This window comes from Setaria italica, chromosome VI (assembly GCF_000263155.2).
Source record: "Setaria italica strain Yugu1 chromosome VI, Setaria_italica_v2.0, whole genome shotgun sequence".
NCBI lineage: Eukaryota > Viridiplantae > Streptophyta > Magnoliopsida > Poales > Poaceae > Setaria > Setaria italica.
The window spans coordinates 21,912,614-21,932,995 of NC_028455.1; the positions used below are offsets into that span (position 1 = coordinate 21,912,614).

Consider the following 20,382-nt stretch of genomic DNA (forward strand, 5'->3'; position numbering starts at 1 on the left):
GCGCACCAGGTCAATCTCAGTGTAGATATGCACCAAGAGCTCATTCAAATCAGTCACTATCACCATGGACAAATGTCAAGTTAGGCTATTACAATGATAACAGAATATCTTTCCATGCCATGGGACTACGGCCTACAGGCATAGTCAGGGATTCGGTATTCCGGGCATCATCATCAGTAACTAACGGCTTCGGTTTATTAGCGACAAGGCAACCTGCAATCACACTGGATTTACATTGTACATGAAGCACGGAAACCTAAATCAGGATCTAACAAGTCACAAGCAGGCATACAGGCTCCTAGTAAATGCCAGCAAAAGCACCCGTTTCCACTTATACTGAAGCTACACAACGCTGAGTCTCTAACTGTCCACGCCATGCTCGGTTTGCACCTGTGGCTGCAGCTGAGCTTGCAGCTGCACTTGTGGGGGCTCCTGCGATTGCAGATGCACCTGCGGTTGGGGTTGGGGTTGCGAGGGTTGCTCTGGTGATGGATGCAGCGGCACTTGTGGGGTTTGCTGCGGCTGTGATTGGAGTGGCACTTGTGGGGATTGCTGCGGCTGTGGGTGGAGCTGCACTTGTGGGGCCTGTTGCGGCTGAGGGTGCAGCTGCACCTGTGGGGCCTGCTGCGGCTGCACTTGGGATTGCTGAGGATGCGGCTGCACTTGGGATTGCTGAGGATGCGGCTGCACTTGGGGGTGCAGCTGCAGTTGAGGTTGGACAGACTGCTGTGTTGGCGAATGCAACTGCAGTTGAGGCTGCATGGGTTGCTGTGGTGGAGTATGCAACTGAAGTTGAGGATGTGGTTGCTGCTGTGCTTCTTGTTCTGGCTCCTTTGGCTTTGGTGCTCCATTATTCATCCTTGCTCGGGCCTCAGCAAACATCCTTTGTTGCTCAGCAACAGCTTCTTCCTCTGTCATCTCGATCCCAGTGAACTTGCCAGCTTTTGGAGAGTCCTGCTCAAGAGATATATGGTGTCACGCATAGTACACAAGGTTACAAGAGGGATTAATATGCATAGTCCTGTGAGTGAGTGGTACAAACCAGAGTATCAAGTTTGTGCTGTTCATATGCAGCATAAACCTCATCAATGTACTCTCTGAAGCCAAGATCCTGGGATAGGAAGAATTATGATCAGCTATGGGAATTCACATATTGATTAGTACTTATTGACAGCTAGAGGGGGGAAAACACTATATACAAAGACAGCACATATCAAAACATCCCGAGCCCGCATACATTCTGTTCAGCAATCAACTAAAATTTTGCCATGGTCAACAACAAGATCACATGAACTCAAATTCTTACCTTCCATATCATGCATTAGTCGCTCATATGCTCCTTACACACTATCCCATATTAGAGTTTGCAGAAAATTGGCCAACACAGATGATGCAGTCTATATTAACAAGCACATACGGAAGCAACACTACGGCCAAATAATGAAAAGCTAGAGTTCCACCCAACAACCCCAAAAAACCAGCAAGGATAACCTCATCCCTGTCCTTGTGTTCACCCTTTTTAAGAAATAACATAATAATTTGTGACAAAAGACTTACACTTAGAGCCTTGAGAACATGCTCAGGAGCAATCGTTTTCTTCTCTTCTCGGCTGCACACTTCATTGGATTCAGAAGACAGGAGATTGATGAACTCTGCAAAATGCACAGTAAGGTTAGATGTGGAGAAACCAGACTCTATGCTTATAAAAAGCAATACAATTTGTCGGTGAGGCTGCTAGAGATATCAATGCAAGTTGTGTAAACCATTTAAACAATACAAGCTATGCAGTTAATTCATAATAAGATGAATATAGAAAAAAACATGAATATATATGGTAAGAGTATGGATCTTCTCATGAAAATAGCAAAATATGAATAAGATAAGCTTGTTTATTTTCTTATGATGATATCCGGGCTTGAAACAACCATAAAAAGGGCATACCCACAGATGAAAGCTCCCACACAAGGTGTACTTGAATTAATCATATTTTACACAAATTAAACAGAACAATTGTATATGTTATGACAACCTCCACTGTACAGTATATTCTGCATGCTGACTCTCTTATTTGTCTTTGGAAAGAAATTTCAGGGATCCAAAATGATACTTCATAAAGGACAATAATTCATTTCAGGAGGTAATTTACCAGACGATACCATTTTACAGAGCCATGTTATTAAAAAAAAAGTGATTCTTGCATTGTTCAGCACACAAGCCGTACCATATGCTAAGATGATACCCATTTTGGTGTATACTGTATAGTGATCTGTATTTCTTACCTACACAGCACTCAACAAGAAGATCCTGTGCATCTCTAGCCACTCGAACATCAGGAGGAAGCATCTCCTTAATTATCTTAAACATTGTTGCTGAAATGCAAAAAAGAAAGTTCAATCAGTAAAAGATTTTGAAACAACTCCGCAAATAACAGGGTGTCAAATGCTTCCATCCAGGTCCAGGGAATTTTATTTAAATCGCAGCTCTAATTTGACAGAACATTATTATGATAGCTGTAATATATAATTGTTCATTCACATTTCGTGGTATAGCATTAATTAAGAGGTAAATCCTACAATTAGGCAAAAAATAATCACCAAACTTTCCCAGCATAATCCGCAGTATATGACATGGAACTTCTAACCAAAACATATCAAATTATAAAAACAAATCCCCCTTTGCCTATGTTACCACAAACAGCCATACAATTCAGACAATCGGATTTCATATACTGAAGAATCAAATCATAAAGTGTTCCAACAACTGGAGCATCATAATTCACCAGTTAGAAACCATCAAAACTAATACCAACTTGAAGCAAAGTGGTGCTAGGACACATTTTAACAAGACAGTTTAGTCATTACTTGACCATACACATGGATATGAAAGTGCGGTCCAAATCTACTACCCCCACAATCCGACAAATAAGAAACTGTAACCAGCTGGAGCAATAGAACGAACTATCAACTAGCACCAGTACAATCCCCTTTGATTAAAACAAACGGCTAATCCATAAAACTATCAATAACACCACCAGATTTAACCTGAACAATCCACAAAATTCAGGACTTTACCACAGACCCCAGGACATCATCCTACAAACAAATTCGTCCAGAACAACGCCTACGCAAACTAAACTTTCCTCAACGCCTGGCTTCAAATTCCAAAAACCCCCCAGCTTTTGCTGTCGTGCCGTCTCACAGGGAACACGTCACCTACACCCTTAACTAGATTATTCAGACCAAAGAGGAACGCGCCCACCCACACGAGGCCTAACGGCGCCCAATTTTAACAAAGCAAAAGGTGCCGGAATCCGGCTTCTACGGCTACGGGTAAGTGGAGGGAGGGAAGCTTACATTTGGGGAGGGAGACGTCCTCCTTGGACTTGCCAACGATGTCCATCGGGTCCATTTCGAGGCGCGGCGCCGAATCCGCGCGAGATTAGAAGGGCGCGAGGGCAACCAGGGCTCCCGCGCGAGCGAGCTCGGCTCGATCAGCGTGGAATCGAGGGAGCTAGGGTTAGGGCGCGCGGCGAGGCGGGGACGAGGACGGGGAGGAAGGGGGTGAAGACCGGAGACGAATAGAAAGGGGAAAACTAAGTGCATACTTTGTAATTCAAACCCTAGAGTTTGTTAGTATTACGGTTACGGGCTTAAACGGAAAATCGACTGCGTGCGCTGCGCCCAGCGCGTGGCGATCGGAAAAAAGAAATGTTTGCATTATAGTCCCTGATGAAGTGTGCTTTTCTTTACTACTTCAGATATGGACCTCGTTGGCTGAGCACGGACTAATCAAGTTTCCCACCGTATGCTCGGTTAGCAGACCCTGCTGCTGTCAAGCATCGTGCTCAGAATTTCTAAGTGTCTTTTCAAAAAAAATGTGAAGGATGATGCCTTTGTTTAAGTGAACGTGTTTTGGTATTCTTTTTCTAAAAGAAGCTTTTATTTTTGTATTTGGATTTAAAGGTTGTAGTGTCACGACCCAAAAGCTAAAAACAAGTTTAAAATATTAACATGAGCATTATTTGTGAATAATGGAGCATCAATGTATAAGCATTCATTAAATTCATGAAATTGTTGTTTATTGTTGAAATTCAAACTTGTGAAGCAACTCAAATTTCTTCTATGCAACTGTGACTTCTGTTATTTTATTTAAATACTAGGTGCAATATGATGAATTTACAGTATTTTACTGAATTTTTCAGTGATGTTTTCATGTGTTAAAAATTCATTTAATTTTTAGTTTTAGCTGTTTTCTTTTCTGAAGGTGATTCTTGTGGCATTGTGTTCTTTGTGGTTTTATCTTTCAAATGAGTATTTTTGGGAGATTTTTGAATGCCTGTAGTTGGGTCGTTTGAAGTGGAGAAGTGAGACGGTTTGAAATAGGCTGGGCCCACACGTCAGTCACCCCTTCCTACTCTCCCGCGCCAGCGCACTCGCCTGTTGGGTAGCGGCGGCAGCACTGCCTCGCTACCATGGCTGGACTAGCCACCGTGGCCGAGCCCATGCAAAATCCTGACCGTGTCCTTATTGCCCCTCTCCTTTATAAGCCCGAGCGCCGGCGTTCCCTAAACCCTATCCCCTCCTCCACCATTGCCGCCACCACCCTCTCCCATGCGTCGCCGCCTCCGCCGTCGATTCATCGCCGGTGGGAAGCCGATGCTCGATTTCTTGCAGTTGGAGCTTCCTTGTGACGCCGCGCATCCGTTCCGCTACTCACCCGCCACCATCGTCCCTTGTGCCGGCACCCCCACCGGCGAGCCCCTCCGCCTTCGTCCGTCGCCTGTCACCGCCTCTGGCACCCCTGTTACGCCACCTCCTCCTCATCGCGGAGCCCCTGCTGGTGAGCCTCGTGTGTTGAGTGGGAGAAGAAAGACAAGAAGAGTGGGGTTATAGGAAAAATCCAGAGACCCAAGTGTAGGAGTACAATAAATCTAAGGGCTTAGCTGCAAAATAACATCGGTTTTCTTTATTTCCTAGAGTTCAATAGCTGAAACCTTTGGAAATGCATAGAAATGTGTAGAAAAATGCTAAAAGTGTGAAACTTGTTTTGTTGTGTTCCTGTTGATATCTAGTTTATTTCACAAATAATTATGTGCATGTTCCTATTGTATATCGAGTGCTATAATTTATTTTGTTCTAAACTTGTTAAATACTTTATAAATCATGTGATGATCCAAAAATTGTGAAACCAATTTTGTTAGCTTCCATTTATCATGTATGCTCTAGATCTGTGACTTGTATTAGTGGAATCTATGGTTTTCATGCTGTTTTAAATCTAATACGTGTTTGTTGTATCAATCTTGTTCTTTGTGTGATAAATAGTAGAAAAGTGATAAAATGTTGAAACCACTCTTGTTAGCCTGTGTTTTCTGTACAGAATCTAGGAAAAATGATATTTATATTTTTCTGGTTGATTTACATGCCTTTTATGATTTAATGTGTTTAATAATAGTTTGTATTGTTTATTTCATACCTCATTAATGAAAATAGATTTTTAAGGTGAATCCAACTCTCATGATCATGTTTTGTGATCCTCTGTTAGTGTAATTTATTTCATAATTGTTGCTCCACCAATGATTTTAATCTTGCAAATCATGCTCTCTAGTGGACTAATCATTTAAGGTGATCATTCCGTTTAATATTGATGATTGGTTACTGTTGTAGGTGTGATTGTCTTTTAACAATTCATTCCTCACTATTTCTATTATTTTCCACACATTTCATGAGCATTTGCGCTGATAGCATCATCTCTCATGCATGCGCGCATTTCATTTATTTTAGAGAGCGACTTGCCGGAGAACGTGACCATTGAGCCTGAAGTAGAGGTTGAGGTTGAACCCGAGGAAAACTAAGGCACGCAGCTATGCATACTTATCCTACTTTTCTAAATAATTTGTTTCTATGTATCGCTATGGGTTGCATGTGGGTTATCTTATTGCATTGTTAGCACCTCTGTTGTTGATATTATGGTCTTCCTTGTTTTGTTATCATATACCTTGTCGCTCAAGTAAAATGGTTAATAATAAATTAATCTTGTTAATTGCTTACCATGCTTAGACATAGAATGATCACTTTGGTAAGGGAAATGGTTATAGGTTAATCAACACTGATTCTAATAAGGTTCTCTAATGTTGTTGAATAAATAAACACGATGGTTAATTGGATATGAGATTTGAGCGGTGTGTAGGGTCACGAGAATGGAGTCTCGGTGACATGGACCGCTTGAGTCGATTAAGGACTGTCCGTTGTTGACGTTGGTTTGAGCACCCTTTTTCGTGCTATCATATGTTCCCGAATGGGATGAATAAACCTAATACCTTACTTGACTTGCTCTATGAGGAATGGTTCTAGATGTGTGGTCCTTGGACTATGTAGAGGAGCCTAGGAGTGTCCCCGGTGGACTTAGATCGTCCTCCACACAAGCTAGGCGTGTTTTACTCGTAGTTCGGGACAGTTTGGAAAGGGTTGGCATGAGTACCCCCTTGTGCACCATTGATCGGGTGTGTGAGCCAAAAGGTCATCGAGTCGTGTGGGTAAAGAGTACACCCTTGCAAGGATAAAATCAATTCGAATTGCCGCACTCTTGGTTATGAGCAAGCTCAAGTCCTATGAATTCATTGTAAAATTATCGGATACTTATGTATACTTGTTCACATGATTATGCTCTGTGTTACCATGTTAATGTGATTATTTTCAACTAAAATTTGAAGTGGGTTTGAGCAAGATTAATAAAACTTGCTACCTGTCCATAGGGTGCTATTCACATGATTATGGTCAAAAATTAAGGATAGGATGAGATAGGCTTTTGCAAATCTAAACTTTAGAGCCTTACTCCTTGGTCTCCCTTATGCATGCTCCTTGTTATATAATTGCATAAAACTTGCTAGTACCTTTTGTACTCATGTTTCTATCGCTCACTAAAGTTGCAGGTAAACCCGAGTCCGTGTTCAGTCACTTTTACTCCTCCGATCCAAGGGTGGGTGATGAGTGACTAGAGCGGTCATTGTTATTTCGATGGTGTTCTTGAGCAACTACTCCATCGTTTCTTTTGCGTTAATCTATCGTATCTACTGCGTAAATATGTTATCTTCGTGAGTTAGATGTTGGGAAAACTTAAACCTTAATGTTTAATCTCATGTTGTTGTTATCACGAGTCCAAAACTTGTATTTTGGAGCTCATTTAATTAAATTTCAGATTTGATCCATGCATGTCATGAACTTTTAATCTTAATTGTTGAATTTGTGCAATGCTTAAAATTACTCTTTGTGGTTCATGTGATGATGTGCGATTTGTACGGTTGGTGTTACTCGATCTTGAGCATGTTATGAAACACCTACCAGATGAAAAAACCAAAAAAAAAAGTTCTGCCCTCCCTCTCTATTTATCCAAGAGATGGAAGGGCAGAGTCCTTTGGTGTCCCTTCCAGTTAAGAATTGGGTCGAATCCCCGCTGCCTCCTTGAAAGAGAGATGTCCTGAACCACTAGACGATAGGGGCATCCTATTTTTATGATGATACCGTCCTCATCTTAACTTACTATTCGACTCTTATGGAATAGAGTACCTTTGAGTTAATTTGCTATTTTCATGAGAAATAAAATTCACAAGTCGAAGTTGGAGATTATCCTCTTCTTGCAGGAGATTCCGCGGGGAAAGTGTTGCTAAATTTCTCCCTTCGTCCATTTGATATGCGACTGTAGGTCGAACCGAAACAAAATACTTTTCCTTGTTTTTGGGAATTTTTTCCGTTGACCCCCTTGGAAAAAAAAGAATTTGTTGTGATGGAAGTACGGATATCATATTCTTACCAAGATAACTGGAAGCCCCAACCGCTAAGAATCCACATGGTTCTAGTGATTCACATGGCATTATCAAATGATACAAGTCTTGGATAAGAATCTACAACGCACTAGAACGTAAATATCCCATTCCAAAAATCGAAACAATCAGGACTTTTCGAAGATTGGCTGCAGTTACTAATTCATGATCTGACATGTACAGAATGAAAACTTCATTCTCGATTCTACGAGAATTTTTATGAAAGCGTTTCATTTGCTTCTCTTCAATGGAAGACTAAGCTCATGAGCTTATTATCCTATGTCGGAACAAATTAGTTGATAGTGATAGGATCCCCTTTTTGACGTCCCCATGTCCCCCCGTGTGGCGGCATGGGGATGTCAAAAGGAAAGGGATGGAGTTTTTCTCGCTTTAAGCGTAGCAGGCCTCCCTTTGGGAGGCCCGCGTGACGGGCTATTAGCTCAGTGGTAGAGCGCGCCCCTGATAATTGCGTCGTTGTGCCTGAGCTGTGAGGGCTCTCAGCTTGTAAGCGGTAAACTCATATCCTTGTTCTTATTCTTTTTTCCATGAAAATGGATTATTCCATGAATTCCTCAAAACGATTTTAAGAAATGCACGTCTTTTTTCTAGCATGATAGGGGGAAAGAATAGGAAAGACAATTTCACTATATTTCTTACCAGGAACAGGCCTATCACAAGAATATTTTTTTATTGGGACGATAACTCTGAAAAGAGAGATTTCCTATCTTTTCGGACTATCGGATTTGTCTCTTGTTATATTGAATTGCACCTAATCTTGCATCTCTAGGCGTAGGTTGTTACTTGACACGCCTTGCATCCTATTTACATAACATCAATTCAGTTCAAATTCAGTTCAAAATCGAGCGGTTCTCACATGTAGACTCTTGTTTTAACTGCTTAATGTGGATGCACCAATATACTTTTAGGCCTCGTTCGTTTTCACCGGATTGACTCGGAACGAGGTCCATTCCGGGTGGTTTGAAGTGGCCCGGTTTGAAACCAAACTTGCATTGAAAGTGTTGTTCGTTTTAGTCTGACCTGGAACGAAAATCGGCCTGGATTGGAATACTTCTACATTAGATGGCCCGGATTGAAACCATACCTCCTCACCCCTGGAATAAATCCTGACCGGATTGAGTGACACGGGTGGAATCACTCAAACCGGACCTGGAAGTAATCCTGGCTGGAATCCAATCCCGATAAAACGAACGAGGCCTTAGTGGGTTACAGACACTCACCTATATATGTAAAAGACACTCACCTATATATGTAAAAGACGTGGCTATAATTTACGACCGGCCGCACGGCTACCTTTCCTCTTCCGAAAAAAAAAGCTGTCAGACTGGCCAGTCTGGCAGTTAATATATCTAAATGGCCAGTCTAAGGTTAATGTATCTACATTAAATATTTAATGTGATAAGAACTAAACTTCAATCCGCGAAACCAAACACCCCAAGGAGGTATTTGAATCTTTAGTCCGGACTAAAATTCATTCATGTCGCATCGAATATTTGAAGGCTAATTAGGAGAACTAAACATGAGCTAATTATAAAATTAATAAACTTAATCAATCATTCGTTAGCATATGTTTACTGTAGCACCACATTATCAAATCATGAACATTATCAAATCATGAACTAATTAAGCTTAATAGATTCGTCTCGCAACTATCTGTGCAATTAGTTTTGTAATTAGTCTATATTTAATAGTCTAATTAGTATTTAAACATTGAACTCCACGAGCTGACAGGGAACGGGGCTAACTTACGGCCGGCCGCACGGCTACCTTTCCTCTTCTGAAAAAAAAAAAAAGCTGTCAGACCAGAGAAAAAGCTGGCAAGACAGGCAGTCGGAGCTAATTTTTCCACCAAAAGCATACCCGCACCACCGCCCCCTCTTAATTTGCTTGCTTCTGGACATTTCTACAATTTTTTACTAGTAATTCAACTCAATATGTACAATAAAAAGCAACTTTTAGGATCTCACAAACAAATCTTCGACAAACTGTAAGAAAATTAGAACATATGGTAAAACATTTTCACCCATCTAAATTATAAACATTCACAAAGTTTCAAACTACCAGCATTCGAGTCATGATTGCCTCCATTGTTGTACACACCAAACAAAAGATTGGAACTACAACTACAAAGCTGCGCATGAATCAAATCGAGGTTTAGTTGCAACTTCACTGCTGCCGATGATGATCTGATGAACTTTTAGACCACCAAACAAATGGCTGTGAGAAAAAAGGAAAAGCATTTTTCATTATGGATCAAAAATTGAAACTTACAGGGAACATACCAGAAAACAATGGTAGGAGCCTTACAGCTGAAGAGCATGTTATAGTGCTTATCCACTCAGGACAACTTGCAGGCAGAAAAGAAAGGCACATCAGGTTCTAAAACACTATTTTATGGGACAGAAGCATGATTAGTGAAAGAATAGTAAGATCAGTTAGTAGCAAGTGTAAAACATCACCAAGGCAGATTACATCTAGTAACAAATGTTGCTAATTCTATATGACCTAATGAAGTAAACAATCAGGTAACAAGCAGTTCAAGAAATTCAACACTTTACTTTGCCTAACTTCAAATAATACTTTGCCTAAAATTACTACTAAAATAATAAACACAATCAGGTAACTGTGGTCTAAGAAATTCAACACTTTATTTTACCTAACTAAGAATACTACTTTGCCTATACAGAGATAAACTTTTGCCTGACAGTAATAATTCACCTAAATGAGAACATTACTTCTGCATAATTAGGAAAATGAGAAACAATCAGCATTAACCAGGGATAGCACACATCTATTGAAAAATTCAGAGAGTGAAGCATGAGGGGGGCAATCGACATCTAACAGTCAACATCTTGTAGGCTAGATTGGCACACAAAGATACACGAGAAAAGAAGCAAAGACTAAAATGAGCACACAAATTTAATGCAAAAAATGACATTTCAGAGATAGAATTCCTTGTCCTTATTTTTTAACAAAAGAATAGCCTACAGAAATTATGTGATATTGTGATGAGGTAGTCCAGAACTTAATTAAAGTTTTATGGCAAAACTCACTAGAATATGAAAAATTGCTAAAAAATTGGAACCACATGCTGAACCACAATGGATAAATTGCTTGTTGATCTAGTATAAGTTGCCTACATAAAAATTTTCGATGCATCTTTGTGTTTCTGCAGGGAAGAGCAGCAAAACAACAAAATATTAAAGATGAAGACATGTAGATTCATATGGGCTGCAACAGCAACAGAAGAAGATGACATGAGTAATTCATCACTAAGAGAATATAGGAAACAATATCATTCGCCGTCTTTTACTCTATACGGACACAGGTTATACTTGAAAAATTATCAATACTAGATAAGATCAGTACCAGATTGTCAGTACTGGTCAATTACCTATACTAATATCAGTACTTGATGAGTTGTTGAACAAAAAGGAAATTTCTTTAAATGATATCAAAAGCACCACATCATAAGCATTTTAGATAATGTTAAGTACACATTTTAATTATATCAGTTAAGCATTTTAGATGCCTGTTACGAGTAGTTTCAGTTGTTTTTTAAAAAAGAAATACATGCATCATATAATAGAAATACCTAAATAAGCATTTGCATTATAAGAACTGATTATCATAACCGTGACCCCAAATCTGAGTTGCATCGCACACAAGGGATGTTTTGTGTGTGAAAAAAATGCATGATTGCCTACTAAGAAAAGTTATGTTAACCTAAACAACACAGTAATACGCCTAACTGAAAAATAATACTTTGCCTGAGTAATAACAGTACATTGCCTAACTAACAATAATACTTTGCTTATCTAAGTACAGTAATTTGCCTAAGTTATATAAAATGGAGCAATCCAAATTTCAAACCATATGTACACATGAAAAGTAAAACTTTAACCAGCTTGCTGCAGGGGGGAATATATTGTTTAACCATCCCACTCTCACATGCTAAATAAAATGTTAAAATATGTGGTAAACAGCAAAAATATCAAACCTTACAAAGACTCGTGGGTCCTTTATTGTAGTGACATCAGTAATAGGGGATACATCAGCCGCCGCACGTGGAAGCAAACTCTTCCCAAACGACATCAGTGAAGCTATATCATGAGAGTAGCCCCTTTTCTGCTGAACAGAATGGAGTAGCTTGGCCCATGGTTCAACCAAAAGATGCGCCAAGGCTTCTGAATCAGCAGCAAGCACCTGCAGGGGAGGAACCAATAAGCAAAATGGAAGCTAAAACAATACTACCTTTCTAATCATACAAATGTACAGGAAAAATAACAGATAGCAATCTGACACATCAGTAGAGGAATAGCAAAAAAGAGAAAGGACCAGTAAGTACTTTTAAATGCTTGCTTAATACCAGAAGCAACACATCATAAACATTTTGATTAATGTTCAGTTAAGCATTTTAGAACGTTTAATATCCTTCGTATGAACTCATATCCAATTCCAAATCCTAACAATGCTCGCATTTTAATTCCAAACCCACCAGGTACATCCAAACAAAATAAAGGCAACAATTCAATAATGTTTGGAAGATACGCAGATCCTATCCTGAATATCTTAGTTATGGAGGAATCAGCACACCTTTTTATAAAATAAATGTAGTTTCAATATTGGCACGGCATGTTCTCACTACATCCATCTAGTTAACTACTTCAGTATGAATCTATCTTAAAGTAGTGTGATGATCTTCTCAGTAAAATGTGGATCAATTTTTTTAACTATATGAATAGGTGTCCAAGGAATAGTATGGCAGAAATTAAAATTGGTCACTGAAAAGGAAGAGCATACCTTATTAGTACAGAACTAAGCCATCTGCTCGCTTCAGACAATCAATCGGAGGAGTTGCGTGGTGGGGGGAACCCTAACCTGATCTTGAGTGCGCACGGCTGAGACAGTCCACAGCGTCGACGAAGTCACCTGCCGCTAGAACCCGAAGGGTAGCCACGCAATTCTTAGAACCATGAGATTCTTAACAGGACCCTGCCCCCCGATCTGACTCGTGAGGCCTCCGCCATCGCTGGTCCCCTCGGCGCGCAGGATTCCGCCATGGCGCCCACTGATGGAAGCCGCTGTCCACCATCGCGCCGCCTCGCTTCGCCGCATGAGGCCGGGCTGGGTGCGGGGCTGATCCGTGCGGAGCTCCGCCTCCCACCGTCGTCGCCCGCCGCGCTTGGCCCCAAGCGGAGCTCCGCCACCCACTATGCTCCCATGGGCAACGGGTGGGGTCCGAGCCGCCTCGCCGGCGGCGCACAACAGGCGCGGGCCGGAGCCACCTCCCGGCAGTGAAACCCTAGCGCACGAGAGGGGAGAAATGGACGGGTGAGAGAGAATGCGGCCCCGGTTTATCTTGAGGGCCGGTTTGGTTTGGGTTGATCGTTATAAGCAGCTAAAAGTTGCTTATTTGGAATTACTTATTTTTAGTCCAACTGTTTGGATACTCTTACTTATAAGCATTGAATGGACCAACTTGTCCCTAATTATTGAGAGGTGATTGGTGGGAGAGAGAGGGGGGACCACCCATAAATGAGGGCAGGGGGTAAAGAGTGCCTTTTAGCTCCAATAAGCAACCCTTGTGTTGTTTATGTAAGCAACCTAATAAGTAAGGATGTTTGGTTGCATAAGCAAATAAGTTGCTTATATTTTAGTTGCTTATGCATAAGCAACTCAAACCAAACACCCTCTGTATTCGCCTTCATGTTTTACGTAAAATGAGGTATTGTATTTTATCGTGAAGTCGTTTCGCAAACTGATGCTAAAATGAATTGAAAGTTAGGTAAAACTATTATTTTTAGCTTCACCGACTTTAGCTTCACCAGTGAAGTTGAAATGTTTTTGAAGAAGACATGCATTTATGTGTGCGCCGGAGAGACGAGAGGGCCAGGAAAAGTTGTGTGTGCCCCACCATTTGGGTGAGAGGCTGAATCGAAATACTACTAGAATGGCAATGCTCATGATTCTGTGTCTACGATAGATAGAGCCGACTGTTCCGCTAAACAAAAATACGGATCATACGTAAATACACGTTCATGCACCCTTTTTACACAAGTGCTAACTCGATAGAATGTTAACCGTAGCGATATTGCAAACTCACTTTGGTGGGTTACCTTTGCAAGAATGGAACTTGAATGAACTTTTATAATTTTCTAGTATTCACTTACAAAAACGATTATAATTGGTAAAGACTTTTGCAATTTTCTGTAAACCATAAATTCGTTACCAATCTAAGCATACTCTCAGCATTGTGTAACAAAAATAAAATAGATTCGACTGAACATGTGACTGTTCAATGGGCTAGCATTAAAAATATCCATGTCGAAACTTGATCAGCAAAACGTACAGCGTGCAAGAGCTGAAAATACTACACATCCACGTGACGTGGAGTAACTGGCAATACAATGCATTGACTCGCATTACATCTTCCCCGTTGTAACAAACAGTTACTTTGTTTCGAATTTTTTTTTTTTATTTTGCATGTGGCATCATTGGCCCAGCAAACCATATATATCTGTACCACGAATGGGATGACACATCTACAAATATAGAGGGAGCAAATACCAATATAAATCCCTTTTGAACATAATTAAGAGGGTAGAAATAGTTTATCTGGCCACATGAGCGCTCAAGGGAAAAACAGGAGAGACACGCAAGACAGAAAAGCGACCTATCCATGACGGGCTGCAGAAACTAATGCCCATCAGAATTTGGAAAGTCCATAGCAAGCAGAATGTATATTTCGGTTTCATATCCGAAATCCTTTACAGTGAATTAAATTCAAGCCCAACATGCCATTGGCATGGGACAACCGATCAATAACTCTGAACTTTCAATTAATATTGAATTCCGCATGACACAAAACCTCATTATTAACAAGAGAGAAGGATATAAGAGTTAGATATTATAGTGCTTTACATCGATTTCAAGACAGAATTGCCGACAAGGAACTCTGATACAAAACACGTTATCCTGCAATCTTGTAGCTTGGGTTGACAAGGTTGTCCAAGCCTGAAATGACTTGGATTGATTCGATGACATCCCCAACTTTGACATCCGCCAAGTAATCCTCATTTTCAGTTACATATCCAAATACCGCATACCGCCCATCCAATATATTGGCATTGCTTGGTGTTAGCTCACTCTCTTTTAAGAGCCAAAAGACTTGACTAGAAGCTGAATTATCATCAAATTCCTGTCATGGAATGCAGTTATCTCATGTTAGATGTTAAATATTCAGATAGTGCATATGCTGATATGCTTAATCTGCACGACTCTTACTTCTCTAGCCATTGCCATAGTTCCAAATGCATTAAAAGGAAGTTTTGTTTGAGCCTTGTAGCGGCCAAGTTCCTGAAAATCATGACCTCGTGAAACATAAGAAAAGGCATATTCGAATACAGCAGCCAAAAATTTTGAGCACCGATGAAATGAAAAGACAAAGAAGATAAGGCTGCTTCTGCTTACTTCAAGTGTTTCACCATATACAGGAGCCTTATCACCATCAACCATTATTTCAAGAGGTACTGTGCGAATTTTGCCAGTGCTGGGATCAATAAATCCCTCAGCTGGTCCCTCTGGATCTCCGGTTTGAACAACAAAGCCGTCAGCTGCAGAAGAACCAACACAGTTCAGAAAAAGCTCACTGACATCTAGGAAAACTTGTCCATATAAAAACTGAACGTTATAATGGTATGATAATGGGCTCTGAACTGTAAAATGCATATGCTACTTGTTAAGAGACGAGTACATAGTCACTACTCCCACACATGAAACTCACATTTAATAGAACTTAATGGATATCAAACTGCAACATAATAACAAATGCTGGAAGATGCAAGAAAGAGACAATAACTGGTATGAAGCACTCAAAGATTGAATTACCTCTTTGGATTTCCATGCCATCATAGAATTTACGTTCCACCAGATCTATGAAGTTCCCCGCAGTCACAGGAGCATTGTATCCATCCAGAACTATCCGAAATACACAATCTTCTATGTTGGGATTGTCCTTAATTTTAACCTTCATATCCACAGCAGCTCTTCCTTTGAGAAGAGGCATGTTGCTGTACTCTTCTGGTATTTCAAAGGGAAAGCCATCAACCATGTCTTCTTCTACACTGCAGAAATGCAATGTCCCAGGAAGATCTCAGCTGCAGAGTCAATGACAAGGTATAAATGAGAAGAGCTGTTTCATAACAGTTCTTACATCTATTTAGAGGCAGATACAATTCTGTTCTTTAGTTCTTTAGCACTAGAGAGTTATTTGTTAACAAGAACTTTTGCTCAGCAAGCAAGAATATTATATTGATAGATATAGATACCACAATTTTACAGCAAGAAACTTTCGCATGTGGCTCACAGAAATAGATTTAGGAACTACTACAGCTTTGCTTAGCACTGGCAGGAAAACAGGCACGGTAGTTTTGCTTCAAGGAAGTTTACTCACGTTCCAACATACTGGAGCAGTTCTTTCTGCTTTGGAGCTACTGCATCCCTATTTTTGTCTTCAACAATTCTTTGAAGCTCATCAAGTCCAACAGCCAATTTATTCAATAAGTCTTCTCCATTTGCTCTTTTGGACTCAGCAAGACCAGCAAGAATTAAGTCTCTCCCATTGTTCAGTGCTCTTGATGCTTGTCTGACATTCTAGAATTTAAGGGAAATTCATAAGTTCCAGAAAACAGCTGTAAATCAGAGTGATGACGAAAGGTGCCTCAAATGCATGACTTACCCTTTCAACTGAATCCAAGGCCCTAACACCAGCAACCTTGAGACTGTCAGTGATATCCTCCAGTGGCTTTTGAACCTCACGAATAGCTTTGTTATCTATTGGCAAAGCATATCTCAGTAAAGCACCAGGATCTTTAATGGGAGGCCCAGAGATCAGAACGGAGACATCTGGAAGAACAGGTTCAAGAGGAGAAGCATAGGCCGGCGATCCAATTGCTGGTGCGCTAGTGATTAATCCAACTGATAATGCAACTGAAATTGCACATTCTTTCCAGCTGAAGTTGTTTCTTTTCTGCAAGGTTGTAAGAAAAAATTGAAACATGTAACAGGGAACATTGTGTCAACTAAGAAGAGCTCACAACATGAAACTTCAGTCAGCAAGAGTGGTGCATCCAAATGCAGCAGCAGTCATACTGCACATCCTCAGCATAAATTGTATCTCCAAAGCACACAATGCTCAGAACATGACCAGGACAGCAATAGGAGAGTTTTTATGAAAGTTGAGATGCATGGTCACTAACATGGTTGTAAAGGTCTTATAATACATTGAAGAACATAAATCAAGGTTTACTTCAGCAAAAAACTAGTCTTCCAGCTTCAAATCTTTGAGAAAAAAACCAGGGCTAACATTGTTTTCCTCTATTACACTAAGTAGTACCATTTAATTCATGGGGATTCTCAAGACTTCCCACTAGATTAATTGGTATTCCATGATTGTCCACTCTACTGTTTATATGACAGGTGACTGAATTGTTGAATCAGCAGTTTTCCTTTAACTACACGACTTTGCGTCTTTTTCACAGACTGCTCAACTCTACATCACAAATTATACCTATTTTGTAGAATTTGAAATTGCAAACATTGAGAAACCACACAAATAGGCACTTATATCCTGATAAAAAAATATCTAAACCTTGCTACCCCTATCAACACAGGAAGCTCAAAATCCCCTTTCCCTGATCTTACCAAACCATTAACTGACTCGCATACACAATTGCCATCAATTTACAGCTTCAATTTAAAACAAATCTTCACAAGTACATTTCAATGCATCAATATTTCAATCCTTCAGTTTACAATTTCAATCAAGTGCCTGGAAAGGCTCCACATGCCAGAATTGATAGGCACCGGCATGATTCACCCATCAAGCCCAAGCTGCAATGCAGCAACGCGGCACCATCAAGCCTGAGCCACATTGCTACAGAACATCGAAACCTATGTCCTAGTTCCACACGCACGAAAAGAGAAACAAGGAGAAATGCAGCCGGAGCCCAGGAAGCTGACCTCTCCTCCGCCGAGCGCGCACCGGGCGACGGCGCGGCGGCCGCGGGTCGGGAGCGGCGGCAGCGACGGGCGGCTGCAGCAGCAGCGGGAGGAGGCGAGCGCTGCCGCCATGTAGTGGGGTGAGGGTTAGTGGGAGTGGGGCGGGGGATTGGTCGATTGGAGGAGACAGTAGAGGGGGAGAAGAGACGAGGCGACCGTGGTGGAAAACTGGAGACTGGAGACGAGATGGTTCGTGCCGGTGGTGGGTCGGTGAGGTGGATAAGGCGGGGGCGCCCGGGGGCGCCCTGCGATTGGTGGGCGCGCCGCTGAGGTGGATAACGTGAAGGATAAGCCTCCCCTCGAATAGAATATGCTATTATAACTTTCTTATTTCAAAAATAGTATTTTATTATAATTCATCTATTTAAATATATGCCATTACCATATCATTTTCTCGGTCTTGAACCGTATGGACAAAAATATCCCACGCCTCTTTTTTCTACCTTATTGACTAGGGGTCCACATGTCATAACATTTCTTTCTTGCCCGATCACTGTGACCATGGAGGGGAGGGGTGACCTGCGGACACGAAGGGAGGCGCTTTGTAGCCATGGATCACAGGTGATCACCGTCTATGGAGGGTAGAGGAGCGGACACCGACGGAAGGTTTCGAAGTTCGGGCATGGCCATGCTGGTAGCAAGGTGGCATCCTCGTTGGCGCCCCTGCCTTCCCTTCCCCATCAACTTTTCTCTACCCCATGATCTTCTTCCTCTGTTGATGGTATCGGGAAGGGCATGGGAGCTGCTCGCATGTGAGTATGAAGGTAAGGGGAGCTGCTCGCTAGTGGTGCAAAAGATGCTTGCAGAGGCGAGGAAGGATGCTGCCGGTGGAGGTAATGGAGCTCGAGCTATGGAACTCATTGCCGAAATTGTCGGATCTGGTCATTTGGGAGAGGGAGACTCGTCATCCGCGATTCAAAGGCAACAGCCCTGCCTCCACTATCATAGCCACACTCCCTATCCACCACCACCATGGCCTCGTCTGGGAGGCACTCCCCTGCGTCCCAACGCTGGTGGGAGGCCTTCCTCACGTGCACATGCAATGGTGCCCTCCAATAGGTCCTGCCTCCTCACCATTTCCAATGGCAAGAGGAAGAGTGCAAAGGGGAGGGAGACCGGAGTAGGAAGGGGAACATGCATGGGGATGGGACGGTATGGGTGTGGAAGGAAGAAAGGAGAGATGAAGGGGATTACGTGTGGGCCTGCGTGCTAGCAAGATTGTGAGAAAGACGTAGTATGGGCATATTGGGTAATATGAAAGTACTATGGTATGCTCGTGGGTCCAAGAGCATCAAAGACATAGAAAATGTCATGGGTCAAGTAAACTAATAATTGTAATGATCTGTTTCCAAATAGGTGAATTGTAATGACAAACATCCAAACTCGAATATTTGTAATGGCACCGTTACAATTAATTGTATAGGTATCATGGCATCTTGACATCTTCGGAGAATATTAGAGGATACCACTAGTAGAAGAATGTAGGATGGTATATGCTTCATGTCTTTTTCTTGATAATGGAAGATGTTCTATTTTAGCACATGATTTATAAGTTTAGAAAAAAAGAAGAAAATGGTCTCTTATATACGTAGACATAAGCCCCTTATACATATGAGAACTAGTTATATTTTACTTATTCACCTTTAGATACGAAGATAAGTCTACAATTATGTCATACTTTCCCTGGTTGTAAGTTTTTTAAAACTTAACATGGTCTCCAAAATGTGCTTTGTTCACCAACATTTATATAAACATATCACTATAGATTAAATAACAATATATCATGAAAATAATTTTAATGATCAATCTGTAAATATTAATTCTGTGCTATCAATTTACATGTGTTTTTTATAAATTTGATGGTTAAAGTTTTATTTTTTATTTAAATACTAATATAAATTATATGTGGACTCCGAGATGGTAGTAAATTTAGCACAGCTTATTCCAATAAATTTGTAACAGATTATCCAATAAACTTGTCACAAACCATTCAAAGTAGTACAATTAAGGTCAATATGTAGTAATTTTTAAGCATTTTAGAGCTGACAATTCTGAATCCTACTAAATTGTCACTCGGGGTCAGCCCAACACAACCCAACTGTTGTGAGTTTGCCCACCTTATGTTGCGGAACTAGAAAAGGGATGGCAGTCGAACGGGTAATTCTTTGAATTTTAAGATAGCACAAAATGATTTTAAGAGTGGACATAATTTAGGATGGCTGAACTATAAAATGCATAACTAAAACTCGATTTTTGCCTTATCTCGCCAAAAAAGAAAAGAGAAAAAAGAGTGGCGGAAACATCAACCTCTCTTTCACCTGTATACATACTTTTATAATTAAAAATGAGATTGATGTTTTTACTAGAACTATTAGAAACACATAGTAGATAAAGATCTGAACGATGAGATAGACGAAGTCATTACATGTGCTTTATTTTCAATGGGCATGTCACATGTACTTATAATACCCTAGCTCATTAGTGTT

The 20,382-nt window shown here is 40.9% G+C and overlaps 2 protein-coding genes and 1 long non-coding RNA gene across 4 annotated transcripts; all 3 read right to left on the reverse strand.

Moving 5' to 3' along the window:
* Nucleotides 1–26: 26 nt before the first annotated feature.
* Nucleotides 27–3,578, reverse strand: LOC101780445 (protein Dr1 homolog). The gene is made up of 5 exons (XM_004973245.3): nt 3,354–3,578; nt 2,280–2,369; nt 1,558–1,652; nt 1,043–1,111; nt 27–954 (listed from the first exon to the last, which is right to left on the reverse strand). The coding sequence occupies exons 1-5, from the start codon at nt 3,406–3,408 to the stop codon at nt 361–363; spliced, it is 903 nt and encodes a 300-aa protein (XP_004973302.1). The 5' UTR covers nt 3,409–3,578; the 3' UTR covers nt 27–360.
* Nucleotides 3,579–9,734: 6,156 nt separating this feature from the next.
* LOC101780849 lies at nt 9,735–13,192 on the reverse strand. 2 transcript variants are annotated; one of them, XR_001164227.2, is made up of 4 exons: nt 12,638–13,192; nt 11,835–12,040; nt 10,142–10,181; nt 9,735–10,051 (listed from the first exon to the last, which is right to left on the reverse strand). It is a non-coding gene; the product is annotated as an uncharacterized LOC101780849 (long non-coding RNA). The 2 variants fall into 2 exon arrangements; XR_001164226.2 differs by having other exon boundaries at nt 10,142–12,040.
* Nucleotides 13,193–14,562: 1,370 nt separating this feature from the next.
* Nucleotides 14,563–18,076, reverse strand: LOC101781132 (peptidyl-prolyl cis-trans isomerase, chloroplastic). Its single transcript, XM_004973247.3, has 7 exons — nt 17,858–18,076; nt 16,575–16,865; nt 16,290–16,489; nt 15,725–15,960; nt 15,308–15,450; nt 15,122–15,193; nt 14,563–15,035 (listed from the first exon to the last, which is right to left on the reverse strand). The coding sequence occupies exons 1-7, from the start codon at nt 17,966–17,968 to the stop codon at nt 14,808–14,810; spliced, it is 1,281 nt and encodes a 426-aa protein (XP_004973304.1). The 5' UTR covers nt 17,969–18,076; the 3' UTR covers nt 14,563–14,807.
* Between the last annotated feature and the right edge of the window lie 2,306 nt (nt 18,077–20,382).

Coding starts and splice junctions, on each gene's coding strand:
- LOC101780445 (XM_004973245.3), bottom strand. CDS start 3,408: ATGGACCCGATGGACATCGTTGGCAAGTCCAAGGAGGACGTCTCCCTC. Junction 1,112..1,557: donor ATGTTCTCAAGGCTCTAAGT/GTAAGTCTTTTG, acceptor TTCCTATCCCAG/GATCTTGGCTTCAGAGAGTA. Junction 955..1,042: donor AGCACAAACTTGATACTCTG/GTTTGTACCACT, acceptor TCTCTTGAGCAG/GACTCTCCAAAAGCTGGCAA.
- LOC101781132 (XM_004973247.3), bottom strand. CDS start 17,968: ATGGCGGCAGCGCTCGCCTCCTCCCGCTGCTGCTGCAGCCGCCCGTCG. Junction 16,490..16,574: donor CCTTGGATTCAGTTGAAAGG/GTAAGTCATGCA, acceptor CTTAAATTCTAG/AATGTCAGACAAGCATCAAG. Junction 15,961..16,289: donor CTGCTCCAGTATGTTGGAAC/GTGAGTAAACTT, acceptor GCATTTCTGCAG/TGTAGAAGAAGACATGGTTG.